The sequence below is a fragment of the Anser cygnoides genome, chromosome 1 (assembly GCF_040182565.1).
Source record: "Anser cygnoides isolate HZ-2024a breed goose chromosome 1, Taihu_goose_T2T_genome, whole genome shotgun sequence".
Classification (NCBI taxonomy): domain Eukaryota; kingdom Metazoa; phylum Chordata; class Aves; order Anseriformes; family Anatidae; genus Anser; species Anser cygnoides.
In genome coordinates, this window is record NC_089873.1 from 44,560,452 (window position 1) to 44,577,636 (window position 17,185).

Genomic DNA, 17,185 nt, shown 5'->3' on the forward strand with positions numbered 1-17,185 from the left:
TTTGAGGGTGGAAAGGCCTTGCAGAGAGATCTGGACAGATTGGAGAGCTGGGCGATCACCAACCACATGAAGTTTAACAAGAGCAAGTGCCAGGTCCTGCACATGGGACGGGGCAACCCTGGCTATACGTACAGACTGGGCGACAAGACACTGCAGAGCAGCCCCGCAGAGAGGGGTCTAGGGGTTCTGGTTGGTAGCAAGTTGAATATGAGCCAACAGCATGCCCTAGCAGCCAGGAGGGCCAACCGCACCCTGGGGTGCATCAAGCATGGCATTGCTAGTCGGTCGAGGGAAGGGATTGTCCCGCTTTGCTCTGCGCTGGTGAGGCCTCACCTCAAGTACTGTGTGCAGTTCTGGGCACCACAGTATGAAAAGGATGTGAAACTGTTGGAGAGTGTCCAGAGGAGGGTGACAAAGACGGTGAAGGGCCTAGAGGGGAAGACGTATGAGGAGTGGCTGAGGTCACTTGGCCTGCTCAGCCTGGAAAAGAGGAGGCTGAGGGGAGACCTCATCGCAGCCTACAGCTTCCTCACGAAGGGGAGTGGAGGGGCAGGCGCCGATCTATTCTCTTTAGTGACCAGTGACAGGACCCGTGGGAATGGTGCCAAGCTGAGGCAGGGGAGGTTTAGGCTAGACATCAGGAAGAGGTTCTTCACTGAGAGGGTGGTCGCACACTGGAACAGGCTGCCCAGGGAAGTAGTCACTGCCCCAAGCCTGTAAGAGTTTAAGAAGCGTTTGGACTGTGCTCTTAGTCATATGGTCTGAATTTCTGGTTAGACCTGTGTGGTGTCAGGAGTTGGACTTGATGATCCTTGTGCGTTCCTTCCAACTTGGGATATTCTATGATTCTGTGATTCTCAATACATTCTTATTGCCTGTTATTCATAAATATACAGTGCAGATATTGGACAAAATCAATAAATGAAAAAGTCTCATAAGAGCAGAATGAATAAAAGTAAGATTAAAATAGAAAGCTTTGTGCAGACGGAACAGATGAGAATATCTGAACTCCTATATGTGTAGTTTGAGGATTTCCTTAATGCCTGACCCTACAAAGTTCTGTTTAAGGATGCATGTTGAAAAATTGTAGGATCAGGACGTTAAGATCACAATAGCAAAATTGAAGGGATTTTCTGCATCCATGTTTACTACGCTACTTAGGGACGTTTTACCATTGGTGCCTTTCACCTCTCCCAAAAAGAAATCCTCCAACCTTTCTGTCCCAAATCATAAGCAGCCACGATACTAGAGCAAATTGAGATATTTAATTCCTGAGGCTGCAAATTGTACTTGTGCAACTGTTCAGGAACTCAAACACAAATTCAACAATGGCACATAACATGAAGTTTAAACAACCTTTGCAGCACAACTGGACCAGAAGGTGGCAAATAATTTATGAAGAATCTTCTAAAGGCCCCAGGGGAGTTGTTAAACCTTATCTCTGTATTGGGCACATTAATAGAAGTTAAAAAAACAGAACCAGCAAGCACAAGAATGCACATTCCAGGCCAGAAAACAATCTTAGTAGAAGAAAACTGTACTTCAAATATTTTAAAGGTCCCAAGGTGTTCAAAGACAACAAGCTATCATGGGATAAGAAGTAAGGTCCACTCAAATTAATGACTGATGTAAGGCTGGTAAACAAAGGGTAGGAATGAATAGTTCACCAAGGAACTATATTCAGCTACAGAAGCCACAGAGAGGGGGGAAGGAAGGAGAGAGAGAGAACAAATTACTCAGGACAGCAAATACAAGAGGCAGCTGAAGAATCACCAAGACACCTTGGTTGCTCAGTACTCTGAATGGTAAATTTAATCCCATGTTAATAAAAGCAAGGTAATCCACACAAAGGAAGCATAACTCCTACAACAAAAATACAGTGTGCTTCCAACTTGTTATGCTGCTCAGGAAGCACTAGAGTCATTCACATGTCACACATTCGATCAACAATCAAGAGTGGTCAAAAAAGGAAAGAATTAGGATTTATGAAAAAGAGAATAAAACCAGAAGTCATCATTGTATCACTGATAAATCGGCATCCTACTGTTAATGTCCTTTCATTTTAAAAAAATTGAACAAAAAAGGGAACAGAGTAAACCAACAAGGATGTCTGAAGGTAAAAAAAACAGCTACTGCACAGTAACAGAATGTTAAGACACTTCAGCTGTGGAATGAAAAGGCTGAGTTCTGACAGCATCAGAATCACAAGCAGCATGCAGAAGGACAGGAAAAATTCACTATTTCTCAGAATACAGGAACCATGGAGTACCAAGTGACTCATCAGCCAACAGGTTTAAACACAAACCATGTTTGTATACAACAATCATCATGGTACTCAGGGCCACAGAACAAAACATTAAACATCACTAAACTCAGAAGATGGCCTGGCAGATTTATGGCAGAAAACTACACGAATGGTAGTTAAACACACAGCCTTTGGCTCGGAAAGAAATTAAATCACAGATTAATAGAACAGCACACTGAAGTAGTATCAACACACACTTTGATAAGCTTTCAAGTATAAGGTTACAGTAGTGTGACAGGAACATATTGCCATTAATGGACTTTTGTTTTGATCCAAATACTTTTCTTTAACATTACATAAAATATCATCTGAGATTCGACATCATGTTTTTACAACACAGAATGTTTGATTTTGTCTAGAGAACAAGAAATCAAGAGTAAAACTGGGAACAGATTCGGAATAGATTTTTATGCTGACATTTTAAAGTTGGCAGCAACCACAAAAAAGGTCTAAATAATCAAGTAAATAAATGGTATACTAACTTTATGCACCTGGCCTATAAAACTACTTATTTATAGGCTTTTCTTTAGTATCAGCAAGATATATACAATCAGTACAGTATTGCAAGTACGTGAATTTACTTGAAAAGAAGTCTTTAAAGACGACTGTTTTTCACGTATTGCATTTTTTCAAAAGTACTACAGCATCAACATTAAACTGCCATATGTGCTGTGATTTAAAAGACTCATTTGACTCCATTTCAAATGGATATAGGTTAGTAATACCTAATTAGTTTAAAGAAGAAATAGCCCTTTATGTAAATTTGAAAAAACTCTTCTTCATTCTCGTACAACTAAGTGATTACTTTTACATTAAAGCATCCTTAGAGCGTTAGAGAGATGAAGAGAATGGGTGTCTACATCATGGGATCTCTATCCTAGTTTAAGCTAAGGAGCAAATGTCTCACTGCCGGAGCAAGAAGATGGCTGGATGTTGTCAGAGCATGAGCAATTACACCGGATCAGTGTACAGACATGCAATTCCTCCTACCCTGAAGTGTAAGTGGAAACTGATGGTTCTTGTATTGGAAGAGAGAAAAGACAGGGAATATACCTAACAGAAGAACTACTAATCCCTTACCACCCTCCATGCTTAGTGGTCCTAATCTAATAGGTTCTTCTTTATATAGAAGATATTCCCCTTCTGAGAATTTTGTGGTAGTAGGGGGCATAAGGTATTATTATTTACTGATTTTCTAATGGCTATAAATATTTGCCTTTTTTTTCAACTGAGCACTGAACTCAAGTTTTCATAAGTTTAATAACACCATGCTTTGTCCATAAACGTACATGTCCAGCTTTGATGCATGAAATGTATATGTAAAACTATATTGCTTCCACCACTCCCACACCATCCTACATATATTGCTTTACACGCTCTACGCTGGCTTTCATCTGCTATAGTTAAGCAGCTTGTCTCAGAACATTATAAAATCTTTAACTTATATTATGGAAATTAGTTTTCTAGAAAAGTACAATTGAAGCATTTCTCTCTGAAGTTCATGAAAATAATTTATCATTTAAATGAAAACCAAACAGTATTACGGAACTGCCTTCAGAGTATACTGGGTATATTGAGTTTCCATCAATTCCTTCAAAACTGATTCTTTTCACTTTAAGGATTTCTTTTGTTACGTATCACAGCAAACATGTTCTGAAATAGTAATTACTTCTGCAGAATATTTAGGCCTGACGTGCCGAGAAATTTGCCTTTGACAGGAAAAAGTAAAATTTTAATATGTGTATTAATAGTAAAAGATACAAATGACTGTTGTTTCCCTTCTTTATTATTGAGGTGCTCTATTAGTAATCCAGAATATCAACGTGTCTAGGCATGATGAGTTTTGATTGCCAGCTCAGAATTAATCACCCAACCCTACCCATATGAATTCTTAAAGACCTGTTTGGGTGTGGTTTTAAGACAACATTTTTTGATTTCTACCTTCATTTATTATTGAAAGCCTCTATATTAATACCTAGTGTTGTTCAAGTCATTCATGTTACACTTTCAGGAGTCAGCAGAGTATCTTTAGGCAGCTGGCAGCTACAAAATAAACTCAAGTGATGACTTAACAACAGCTTCCTATGGAAGCTTTCCAAACTAGTCAGAAATTCATCACGATTCATCAGTATTTAGCACAAACAGAAGAACTGTTCAATAGTGCACAACAGCATTACGTACAAATTCTTTCCTCCAGCACAGTATTTATCATTAGTATCGATCTGCATCTATTAGTCAGTTGTATTTATATATGAAGCTTTTCCAAGAATAGCTTCACAAGCTATAATATCCTATAGACAGATCTATTTAGCAGACTTGCCTAATAAGCTTGTAGAAGCTTCAAGCTACTTAGATGAAATATAAATGAGATGATCAGCTCAGATATATACAGAAGTCATTTGACATTACTTCAGCAGATCTATAAGGAAAAAAACCCCTGACGTTAACATCCATGCCACACTAAGTTACCACGATTAATTATCTGCATGTTTTAACAAAGGTACAGTAACTCACATATTTTGCCTCAAACTTCTTGGCTAGCATTTCCACTTCATGCCGCTCACGTTGTTCATCGTTAAAAGGATCTTCTGAGTGAACTGACTTCTTCTGAAAAAGGCAGAAGTATACATTTAATTTCAAGAGAAGCGCAGAGTGCATCTAATAAAAGCCCATGAAATGTCAATAAACTGACTATTTAGTATTAATTCTATACCTTGAAGACTGCGTCCAAATGCTTATTCTCTAAAAATGAGTTTAACCCATTCAATTATCATTCAGTTACTTTTCTTCTAATGAGAACATAAACAGAAAAGACTCAAAGTTATATATATATATATATTCAAGTATATATATATTCAAGTATTCCACTACAACCTCAGCCAAAAGTGAAAGCATGAGAGAGCTAGCACTATTTGAGCTCACAGAGAAAGAACTCTCTCTAAACTTAACTTCTTTTCACTTCAACTTACACTGGTGCCTATCCTACTGGTGCCACAATCCTCTTAGACACCACATGCAAGGTGTACCTGCTAGGCTAAGCAGCAAGAAAGCAACTAGAAGACTACAACGCAAAATCATAGTCATAACTAGTAACATAACTCCTTGAAGTCTTACTGTTATTTTTTCCTTCAGAAAACTGTAATCATAGCACAAATATTACAAGACTGCCACTACAGCAGCCAGAAGAATGATTTAATACTCCAGCTGTACAAATAAGCATGAAGCACACACTGAGTTTTCACTGACAAGAAGTCAGTGAACAATAATCATGAGTATGACAAGTTTTGCCTTTTTTTTTCTCCTCTCAGAAAAAGTACAACAGAAGAATGGAGCCACAACCTTCAAATCAGAGCCTATAGATAAAATACAGTAATTCTTGTACAGGGGAGGGTGTAATAAGATGCTAAAACATGGCAGAATTAAGTTAAGCCTTTATGGATGCCAACTAACTTTACCGCACGCATGGACTGCTCAATGAATGAAGATCCATGGTAGACTAACAGGAACAAAAAGCAATTTCCTACACTCTGAAGAGCAAGATCCTCCCCACAGTGTAGAAACTGAGTACTTAGAGGGAAAAAACGTAAAAGAGGGTTATAGTTAAACGTGAGACAACTAATAGGTTACATACACATCTCCTGCAGGCGTAACTTAATATGAAATTAAAAAAAACCTGCTCGGCTCATGCAACACCCTTTTTCCCCCTTTAGTGGGGAAAACGTACTCCACACCTGCTAGGGAAATGGCTTTTTTTTGAATTGTGATATAAAGACAAGTTGAGGCCAGAGGTCAGGTAAAATTTAGTACTGAAGTCTTTAACTTTCCTCTCTCTACCAAACACTCAAAGCCATAGCTGACTATTGCTTTGAATATTTATGCATTATTGGCAAATTTTAGTCCTGACAGTATATCTAAGGGCTCTGCCAGTCAAGAAACTTCAAGACATTACTACTTCAGTACCTTCACAGCCTGCCTGACAGAAACCAACTTGGGCTTCTGGCTCATCCACTTCAAGTTCAGTTTTACACAGCAAGATTCAAATCACACCAGCAGCAAAGGAGGCATACTTTTCTTTCTGCCAGTTGAAGAGGCAAATAAACTCTTCGACCACACTACTCTGTTACTCATGTGCCAAAAATTTTACATAAACAATTCCTACCAAAACACTAACTACACCAACAGCTCTATCAAAGGATGCTGTCTTTCTTAAGATAAAAAAGTAGGACATCACAAGTTTATTGTAAACACTTCCGCTAGCTTCTCATTCAGACTGAAAACCTGACTTTAGAATTAAAAAATGCAACGCTCATACTGTCAAGCAAGTTTGGGTTGTTTTTCTGTTTGTTTGTTGTTTTTGTTTTTAACTGTTTAAGGGACCTATTAAAGCAATGTTTGAAGTTATTGCCATACATCCTTCCCAGAACAGCCGACCTCTGGAGAACTGTTCCGGGTTGCTGCAGTTCGAAGCAACACGACAAGATAAAGATGTGTTCCTAATTATGTAACGCTGAACTCAAATGGGAATAGTTATAAGGAAGTTGAGCAACTCATAAGGGATAAGGAGCAAACAATAGCCTTCGGAAAACCCAATCAATCTTTACCCTACAAAAACAGTTCGCATAACTAAGTTTGCATGAACTGTTCATGTCAAGCTGATTCACTACATAACTAAATTCTGAAATCCAGAACTCAGTTTAAAACTACAGCATTAACTGCCAAAAAGTTACTACCTACTCAAGAGTAAATCTCACAGATTGGGTAGGAAAGTGGCAGAGGGCAGAAGTTTCCTGGTCAAGTTCCGTTTTAGCAAGGTAGTTTTCTCTTCCATAGCTACTGTACTCAACAAGCAGGGTCTGTTTTCCTTTCCTATAATTGTTTCTATTTTAGGACTTTGAACAGGTTACATAATTTGTTGGTCTGAGAATGAGCAGGTAAGAGACACACTTCTGTCATCCTAAGCCTCCTGCATTATGCAGAGCAAATTCTCCTCTTAAACATGCTTTAACCACAAAAGAACCTTGACACACTAGTTTTATGGGTGAGCAAAATGTTTCCTCTCTCTTTTCATGCTGACTGATACAAGATTGTAAGTCCTTCCCACACCATGTCAAAGAAGCTTTTTCAATTTCTACTCTGTAACAAGCAAGAACTTAAACTGCCAGCACAACTACACAACATCTGACACTTTTTACATAATCAGTTGTTTTTCCGTACAGTCCAGTGAGAAATGGGACATAACCGTCTATTGATTTTCAATCCGGACTCTCCATAGAGCTGAAAAAAAGACGGGATTTCTTATAAAACAATTCTAACGCTATTTCTATCTTAAAAGCATAATTCTCTGATTCTAATTGTACCAAAAATCCACTTTTTTCCCTCTCCTTCTCTCCAGAATACATTGAATTTGCATCAGAACTACATTAAAATGTCGTTTTGTCCCCACTTATGCAATTAACATATTACCAACCTACAGAAAAAAGCAATTATGGAGCTTGAGACTGCCAAAGGCAGAAGTCAGCCTCCATACACTGAACCACTTCTAAACACTAACACAACTTCTACCTTCACACAGGAACTGCTCAAAAAGACGGCACTTCACCAAGCAGCAGACTACTGCTACAACAATTTGGAGCAGTCGTAACGGGCACTGTGGGCACTGTTTGCCCACAACGGCTGTAGGACAGGATGAACAAAAGGAACCTTTTAACTTGCATCAGAAGATCTCAGAGGGATTATTAAAATCAGCCATTGATTTTTCTGTCTTCTACATTTGACAACAATCCAATTCTACAGCCCTCCTACTACTGTGAAAAAAGTGAACAGACTGGTAAGTACCGTTACGGAATCAGCATCATCTAGAAACACTTTTCTTCATAAAACAGGAGTTTTAACCAATCTTGAGTTTGCGATGATTCAAAAACCTACTGACAATATCAGTACTGGTACTTGATATTTGCTTTTAATTTTCAACCAAAGCTATCACAACCTTGTCAGTAGCAGCTGCCCCTTCCCTTTTCCAAGAAGATGGGAACTTTCTCTAAAATTGATCACTAAGAGAAGCCACAACTACCTAAATCAAGCGCAACTTTATCATGTCCTTAACTCCCTGTGAGTGACTGGCTCAAGTGTGACCAGCTTAAGGACATGCATCTCTCATTCCTACTTGAAAGCAGAGCCTCTCTGACTGGCTGATGCCACTTGCTTCTTTTAAGTTGTCCGCACCAGCTTTTCTCCTTAAAAAACAAAGCAGCTCGAGTAGGAAGTATTTTCTGTTTGGGGGGAAAAGGGGAAGTACTTTCTTCTGGAGTGAAGTTTCTGACAGTTACAGGTGAGGTTACAGTGCCAACAACGTTAACTCTGAATCGCCCCTGCCCCCCCCCGCCCAGACTGCAGAAACTCATCTCCAGGACTGCTTAACGCGCACTTCGCTGCTCCACGAGGCTCGCTGCGGAGCCGGGCTAATAACTCTTCATTTACTTGCACAGAGCCTATAGAGAACCTGAAATAAACGGCCCGGCAGCGCAGCAGTTCCATTCCGTTGGCAGTAAAGTAAAACAGAGATAAACCCTCCCAGGCAGAGAGGACACAGGGCAGGAAACGGGCGAGGGGCAGAGGGCTGGGTACGAGGGGCACGGGACGTGCTCGCCAGCTCCACGCGGGAGCCCAGGAGCTGCGGGGCGCCGCCTCGCCTTCCCCTTCAGGCCAGGAGGAGGCCGGAGGCACGGCGAGGCCGCCGGACTTCCCCCTGCGGCACCGCCCCCCCTCCCCCGGGCAGGACGGGGCGGGCGGCGGGCGGCTGCCGGCCGGGCCTCGGGGAAGGGCCCGTGGGCCTCGGGGGTGGGGGGTCCCGTACCCGCGAGTCCCCGCAGAGCAGCAGCTCCGGGTAGCTGAACTCCACGCAGCCCTCCTCGGTGGGGTCCTTCAGCACCACCTCCAGGCGGACCGTCTGGCGGAGCGGGAGCGCCTCCTGCGGCGGCGGCGGCTCCTGCCGGCTGCCCTGGCGCGGCGGCGGCGGCGGTAGCTGCGGCGGCTGCGGCGGCGGCGGCTCGGGCCGGGGGGGCTCCCGCTGCGGCTGCGGCTCGGGCCGGGGGGGCTCTCGGGGCGGCTCCAGGCGGGCTCCGCTCTCCCGGGGCGGCATCGGCGGCGGCGGCTCCGGCCGGGAGGCTTCGTGCGGCGGCTCCGCCAGCGGCGCCTCGCGGCCCGCCGCCGCCGCCACCACCACCGGCGGCGGCGGCGGCTCCGGCTCCCGCTCCAGCGCCGGGCTCCCGGCCTCGCGGCGCCTCACGGGTGACAGGCTGATCAACGGCACCCGGCGCGGCTCCGCCATCCTCCGCCGCCTCCCCCCACCCCCCGCCCGCCCCGCTCGCCCGCCCGCCGGCCGGCCCCCGCCTCCCGCCTTACGGTGACACCGCGCTCCGCGCTCCCTCCCCCTCGGCTGCTCCTCCCTCCCTCCCTCTCCCCTCCCCCGCTCCGCCGCCCGGTCGGAGCTGCCCCCCTACGTTCTCCTCGCCGCCCCCGCCATCTTGGCGCCCCCCCACATAAATAGAAGCAGGCCCGCAGCCCGCGCATGCGCCACCGGGCGGCCGAGGCCGGCGCGCCGCCCCGCGTCGCTGCTCTCAGCGCTCGGCTTCCCCCCCCCCGCCCTTCGCCCTCCCCTCGACGTCACCGCGCCCGCCGCTCGCCCGCCCGCCCGCCCCCGGTTGCCTTGGCGATGTGCACGCCGCCCGCCGGCCGGGCCTTAAAGGGGCCGCGCCGCGCGGGGCGATGGCGGACCAACGGCCGGGCCCGCCCTGAGGGGCCGCGGAGCTGCTGCTTCGCCTTGCGGGGGCAGCGGCCCCCGGTTTGCAGGGGGCTGCGCCGTGCTCGTCCTGTGCACCGTGGTGGCACCTATACACCGCAGAGGTGTCCAGAAACTGCCCGTCAGTCACCAAAATAAAAACCTCCAAAATCCGAAAAACGATCAAGACTCTTTAATTCTGAGGGGGGGGGTAAACAGTCGGTTCCAGGTTGTGAGGTGGTGGCGTGGAGGCACCTTGGCTCATCCGCACCGACATGCTCAATGGAGCATGGCTGGGCCAGCCGAGGGGATGGGCTTTGTCCGTGCTGCTCCTTGAGCTGAGGCAGCCTGTCCCTGCAGGATGGCGGGGCCTGCTGTGGCAGCCGGGTGGTCCTGTGAGGACAGGAGCTCTGTGGCCACCTCTGGTGCGTAGGGTGCCAGTTCTGGTCACAGGAAGCAATTCTGGGGTGTCAAGGAAGGGGTGTCCTCTAGATACAAGGAAGGCAGAGTAAGAGCAGCAGCGAGACTCCCTCCTCCACGAGCAAGAGCTGCCTGCAAAAGCACAAGTGTTTTGGTCTGTCACCACCTACTTTGACAGACTGGGTGCTGGTATCTCCAGACGGAGGTATGCCACCCAAACTGGTAGGTTTCAGGAAGTTATAAACACCCTCATATGCACTGTATTCTCCAACTGTTTTGGAGCAGACAGAAAAATGTTACAATTTTTTCCTCTGTAGCCTCAGCATTTCTGGGAAGGAAGAGTTTTGTTCTCTTTTTAAAAACGTACTCATGTTATGCAAGACAAGTGTGATTTACATATCTGTATTATTCTGAATAATTACAGCAGACCATTCTGTATAGCACATTACCTCGCTTTCCACTCTGCATCACAGCACACAATGGTTTCATCTTACTGCGTATGAAGTTTTTTGACTTGACTTACTTTCATCTAGATGCCAGAGAAGATTCATGACACTGGAATGGTGTTACCGAAAAATTTGGTTCACTACAACGGAGGACATTCCAGAATCTTACTTGCAACAGGAAGTCAGTGGAGTGCCTGACCTGATCTGAGAAACAGGCTGTCCTTTTGAAGTCCTTTTGAAAGCCTTTGTTGAGCTTTGTAGTCAAAGGAACGTGATTTATCTTAAAACCTTGCAGGTTCTAGTGCAACTAGCAAGCTTGGCAGAGATATTCCTCAAATATATTTTGACTTTCAATTTCATAAAATTATTTGTAAATCCCACCTGTTCTCCTGTTGAAAATTTCATACGGCTGTTGGAGAAGGCACGTAATAAGCAATGTGTTTTTGGACTCGACTGAGCATTGCTAAGCTACAGACCTGCAGATCCTGCTAGGCAGATTCTAGTCCCCACCAAAGCTTCTACACAGTCTGTATCATTAAGCCTTGCGATGATAGAAGGGGGCCTTTCCTTGTCAAAAGAGCAATTTAGTGTTCAGAAAGCAGAAGTCTTAGGTAGAAATCATGGGCTCTTCAGTGACTCTGCTGAATGCTTGTTTTCAATTACCAGATGGGAGACTAGAGACTGAAATAAGTACAGTGTAGTAACAGGAATACAACAATTTATGTTCACAGGTAATATGTGCACATATCCTTGGAAAAGGGTGAAGATAAGTTGTGCATTGTAAGTATCCAACCTAAAAATCAATTCTATCTTTCAGTCTCATAAGATAAGTATTTAGAAGTAACAAATTCAAGACAGGTACAGCACAAGAAAATGAGTCTTGCAAGTATCTAGAGTTAACTTTAAATTCTTGATGGTTGTGTAGATACACTTGGAACCACATCCTGGTCAGATTTGCAACGTGCTTTTTAAATAAGAAAAAAGAGATAGATAGCAATAACTGATCAGACCTTTGATAGAGTTACAGAGAAAAATAATAGTAGTTCTGGGAAGTAGCAGACAGCCATTTGTTCTAAGTTAAGACATTGCAGACTGATAGGAGTAGCAGCCTTTCACATGTAAGGTTTTTGTAGATACTTACTCTTTCGTTTTTATTCCCTCCTCTTCTTCCTCTCTTCTAGGAGTTTAATTAGACAAATACATCATCAGAAATCTATTTTGTCTAACCTCTGATCAACTTGGAGCACACATTTTTTATAAAGTTCAACATTTGCTTATACAGCTAGACAAATAACAGTTCTAAATCTTTGAATTTGAAGTGAAGTTAGCAAAGACAGTTGCTAACTGTCAGGGGCTCTGTATCTTGGTGTCTTGAACTAAACCAGAAAGAAACAGCTGCAGATCCAAGCATAGCAGGCACCGGAATAAGTTATCATTATATTTTGTAAAAGATGCTGGAAGCAGCTAGAAAGACTCCCAAAAAAAAACAAAGCAAATCCAGTAGAGCCTAAGTTCTTTATGAATTTCGTTTTGAATACACCAGCTTGTGCTATACCAAACAGTTTCAAGAAGATTTGTTTTTGTTTTAATCATTGTTTTCCTGTTGTGCTACTTGTTTTGTTCTTTGGGGTTTAGCCCTGCCTCAGACTACATATTGTTTGTACGCTCTATAATGTGCATAAAACGTAGAAGAAAAAAAAAAGTGTTTTATACTGGAACCTCCACTGAGGTAGGAGCTGTACTGAAAGCCACCTCATGCCTGTGCCAGTCATAACTCAGCCACTCAAAAGTCTCCAGAGGACACCCCTATTCATGTGGGGCTTTGTTTCTGTGAGAATATCATCTTCCATGTGTTGTTTCCTCACTACATCTTCCTGATATCTTGGTTTCTTATGTCCCAACCAGGAATCTTGTTGATTGTCACGGTCCTTCCTCTGAAACTGCCGCCACAGCAGCTGCAACATTCATCGCTGTGTCAGGAGTTGCTCCAGCTGCAGGTAGGATGATGTTTGTGTAGCCTTTGCTAGAGCTGCTTTTGCATCACAAGAATCTGCTGCACCAGCAATGTGGGAGGCATTGCTGTTTTGTTTTCTTCTTGCTTGTTTATTTTTTGTAATGAGGCTCTCTGAATTCACATACAGTTTTTTTTGGACTTGTCTTCCCTTCCTACATTTTTCCTATGTTGTCTTCTGCTAGATCCAGAAAACAAGTGCCATGACCACTCTGAAATAAAGATTGATCAAGAGACTTTGAATGAATGCAGAAGAATGAACACAACACAGCTCAAGGAATAATAAAACCCTTCTATTTCTCTAAACCAAGCATTAACGCCATACAAACCATCTGGAAAAAATAATTTCTTTTACTCAGAGGATACTTCCCTCTCCTCTTTTCTTCTTCTAATTATAAATATAATTTCCTGTAGAACATACCTCAAACTTTCTCTATCCTATCTAAATAGGATTAAATACCACTTAATCCTGCCAGGCAGGAATCGGGCACATGTTTTTAGAGTTGTCACCAGCTACCACATCCTTAAAAGGTCCAAAGTTCTCTATTTAGTGATGTAAACTGTGCTTTAGAAGACAGTAGGCAGGTAGAGAAATACCAGATGTTGAGGACTAGAAAAAGTACATTGGCTTCAGGTGATTAGGATATACTTTAGAAGGGCAGTTATAGTTCTTATTTATCACTATTTATTTCAAGGCAGAGGAACAGTGATGGTCAACTTTATCCCATGCATTGGTATATTGTACCCTGTGAACTGGTCAAACCATACCTCTTGGAGAATTAAGGTTTGAGGCTACGAGACACTGGAGATCTTTCAAGAATTTTAAGAACAGCTTTGAACAAAAGTTCAAAAAGTGAAAAAACAAGCTCAAATTTTCAATGACAATAGGAACTTTTATTTTTCAAGTAGCAGCAATTTGGAACTAGAGGCCTCATGCTGAAAATGGTTTTTGCCTTTAGAAGTGGATTTAGGTGCTTCACTTCCTGAAATCAAGAATGATCTTCTAGAACCGTTGTGTGCCTGGACAGCATAAAAGGCAGCACTGGGTATCTAGTAGGTAGCTGACGAAAACAGAATGTCGGCTTTTATCTCAGCAGGGCAAGTCTTCACATTACAAAAGCAAAGGGACTTACAGGACTGCGAGTATCATAGCGGTGTGAGTTCCCCAGCCAGTCAAAGGGTCAGTGTTACCTAAATCTACTGTCTTTACTGTTCACGTGTAATTTCTCAAAGAGAATTTCGAACTGACGTTACTGCTGCGTGATTAGTGATTTTTATGATCTACAGAATATTGTAATATCCTTTAATCTAAGCTAAGAAAAAGCAGAAGAAGATCATAATTTAAAGGAACCTCTGAGAAAATTCAAAGCTTCAAAAGCTGCATTGCCATGGAATTGCAGCATGAGCCAGGTTAGGAAGAAAAATGGTGAGAGAAAATGGAAAGAAGAATTGCATTTTGGTCAAGGAAGAGCAAACTTGGGAAGAGCTTTTGATCCTGAAGAGGAGGTGAGATTTAACCCTTCTACCTAACGTTAAACATCAGCTCTTAAGTGTCCACATTTACCAAGCAGAAAGCTGGCAATTTTTTCCCTCAGGTAACAGCAGCAAAGTCAATCCTAACTAGCAAGCTAAGAACAATTTTCTAGGTACATTTTATTTTTTATTTAATTGTTAATAATAGTTTCTCCTTCTGTTGTTAAGATTCCTTGCTGGAACACGTAAAGCAACTTTCATCTTTAAGCTCTCCTAACGTTAAGGGTGATACTCAGCTGAGGCTGACAAACAAGCTGCAAACATCTCCAGTAGTAATGAACCTAGGTGAAGTGTGTGGCCTTTATGTTAACTGAAATTAATTAGGGAACAGCATCTGAGATACTCTGCCAAGCAGCGAAGATTAGTTTGAGATCTAAAATCACTAGGAAATTCCTCCTTGCAGATACACCTTTTGCTAAGGAAGAGGAAGGAAAGAGGAAAAAAAAATTAAATACCTTCTAGGTGGTCACAAGAAGATTTAAACAAACAAACCACAAAAGATGAAATAACCTTTTACCTAAAATCCTGGAATTTTCTTTGAGTAGCAAGATGAAATACATCAGAAATATACACTGGATTTTGTGGAGGAGCGCCCAGTAACACACACACACAAACAAAAAGTTATTGTTTTAATTATAAATATATAGAAAGAGAACAGAACTCAATGAACTAAGGATCATCTGCCTGTAACATGTTGATTGTGTCACTTGAACTGTGCTTAAGCTGAGTTTAAAATTTAAAATCAGCTGCCTTTAGAAAGGTTTCCTTAATGGTAGCTCTTTTATGATTCATACCTGCTCCTTTTACAGTGTAAAAACACCTACATATTTACAGAGATTGAAAGGGATTATGTGCTCAGGAAAGACGTCTCATGTTTTTTTCTCATTTGCCCTGTTTCTTTAAAGATGCTTGCTGAATGGGATACTTATCTGAGAGAAAAGCCTGTTCCATCAGGCCAGCACCCCTGGAGGCAGCCGAAGATTACCAGCCTGGCTGAAACTTTGGAGTCAGGTTATTGTCTTATCTTCACAGTGCTGTCTGCTGGTTTTATTCTTCCAATAGTAATTAAAAGCACACAAGTATCTCTGAGTCACAATTTTAAGTAGCTACCCCACCTACCTGTAACGTGAATAAGAAAGATTAGCTTTGTATAGAATTCTCAGCTTGAATGGCAATTCTACACTAAAAGCACTAGTAATGCTATTTAATGGGGTAAAAGGGTCTGGAAGGAATTCTCAGCGGTACAAAAGCTAATGTGCCACTTAACTCTTGTTGAGGTTTCTCTTGTAAGTGCTGACCTAGGACAAGACAAATACTGCTGCACAGTGCCCATGAAAATGGACCCAGTCAGATTGTAGGCCAGACTGGCCTTAGTCACTCACCAGGGTGATATTTTCTGGGTTTAGTGAAATATAAATATTTTAATAATTATAAGAAAATGCTTTCATGTATTAAATACTGTAATATATATATATATATATTTTAAAAAAGTATAGTCGCTGTTCAGGAAACAACTTTCAAGCAATGTTCACCCTCCCAAAAAGGAGAATTATATATATTATATGTAGATTGCAAAACAACTTTCTAGGAAATGTTTGACGTACAAAGTAATATTTGGCTGTGACCTTGGAAGACATTTTTTTTTTCCCGTTCTTCTTCTCTAGTTTCTCCTTTGGCTTTCAGACTGGTTTTACAAAAACTCCAATTTCCTAACCACCTCTTTCAGTGCCTCTCAGCAGTTTGGAAACTGCTTTGCCTTACATAAAGTACTATATCTAAATAAGTACACGTTATCACAGACAGCTGAGGGTGATTGCATAAACAAATTACAACATTTTTAACATTCATACAAGCTTATGATCAGAATAGTCAGAGGTACACTTTGCATGCACGGTTCAGCATTTTCATACTTCCATGAACTTTTACTTCCAAGCCAAATTGCTTTCAAAAAGCAAAGCACATATTCATCACCAAGAATTAACTACATACCAAGCTTGCAGATTCAACACAAAGCTGCTTTTGAGTTGCCACAGCATTAAAAATAGCATCTGAAAAATTACTTGTGAAAAGTGATTTTCCATACATGAATAATTTAAACAGACAAATGGAATTTTATTAAACTATGTTTTCTTACCACCTCATGTTGTATTTTGAGAAGATGTATGAAATTTAAAGACTTTTCAGAATATTAAAGTGTAGCAGCAATAGCAGTGAGAATTTTAAGAGTGGCTCTTACATACCAGAAATGCTTTTGAGAACAATCTACATTTTCTGCATGATGGCTGTATTTCAAATGCCATTTTCCCAGCCTTGACAGAATTCCCCCTTACACTGATAAGTAATTATACAGTCGGATTTAGCTTATATTGAGTACTTATCTGAAGACTTCCTCATGGTTTTAAGAGATTTTAAAGTTACTTATTTTGTAAGCGTCGTACTCATTTGTAGTCCTCCATAGGATATAGCATATTTTACAAATTTGAACAAATGTTAACTAGAATGTTTCTGTGAAGTAGGGCAAGGCAAGTAAGAGGTGGGATGAGGGGAGGAAGAAATAGGTGGAAAACTTTATGACAGCACTTTAAGGCCAGTCACGTTAGTGGCTAGATTGGAAGGGAAAACACTTGATAGGGAAGGGGAAACATGCAGAAATGAAAAACAGACACAACAACAGGACCTGTTTGAGAATAGCT

At 42.2% G+C, this 17,185-nt stretch overlaps 1 protein-coding gene and 1 long non-coding RNA gene across 2 annotated transcripts in view; one reads left to right on the plus strand and one right to left on the minus strand.

Annotated features, from left to right (window-relative positions):
* Positions 1–9,770, minus strand: part of UBN2 (ubinuclein 2) — a 49,077-nt gene extending 39,307 nt beyond the window's left edge. Inside the window, exons 1-2 of the mRNA XM_048078834.2 lie at positions 9,159–9,770; positions 4,820–4,912 (exon numbers count right to left, since the gene is read on the minus strand). Of these exons, the coding sequence (XP_047934791.2) occupies positions 4,820–4,912; positions 9,159–9,632 (567 nt within the window). The 5' untranslated portion in view covers positions 9,633–9,770. The remainder of the gene's footprint in view (positions 1–4,819; positions 4,913–9,158) is intronic.
* Positions 9,771–10,049: 279 nt separating this feature from the next.
* Positions 10,050–15,986, plus strand: LOC106046098 (uncharacterized). Its single transcript, XR_001213072.3, has 4 exons — positions 10,050–10,724; positions 11,680–11,728; positions 12,854–12,945; positions 15,398–15,986. It is a non-coding gene; the product is annotated as an uncharacterized lncRNA (long non-coding RNA).
* The last annotated feature ends 1,199 nt before the right edge of the window (positions 15,987–17,185 follow it).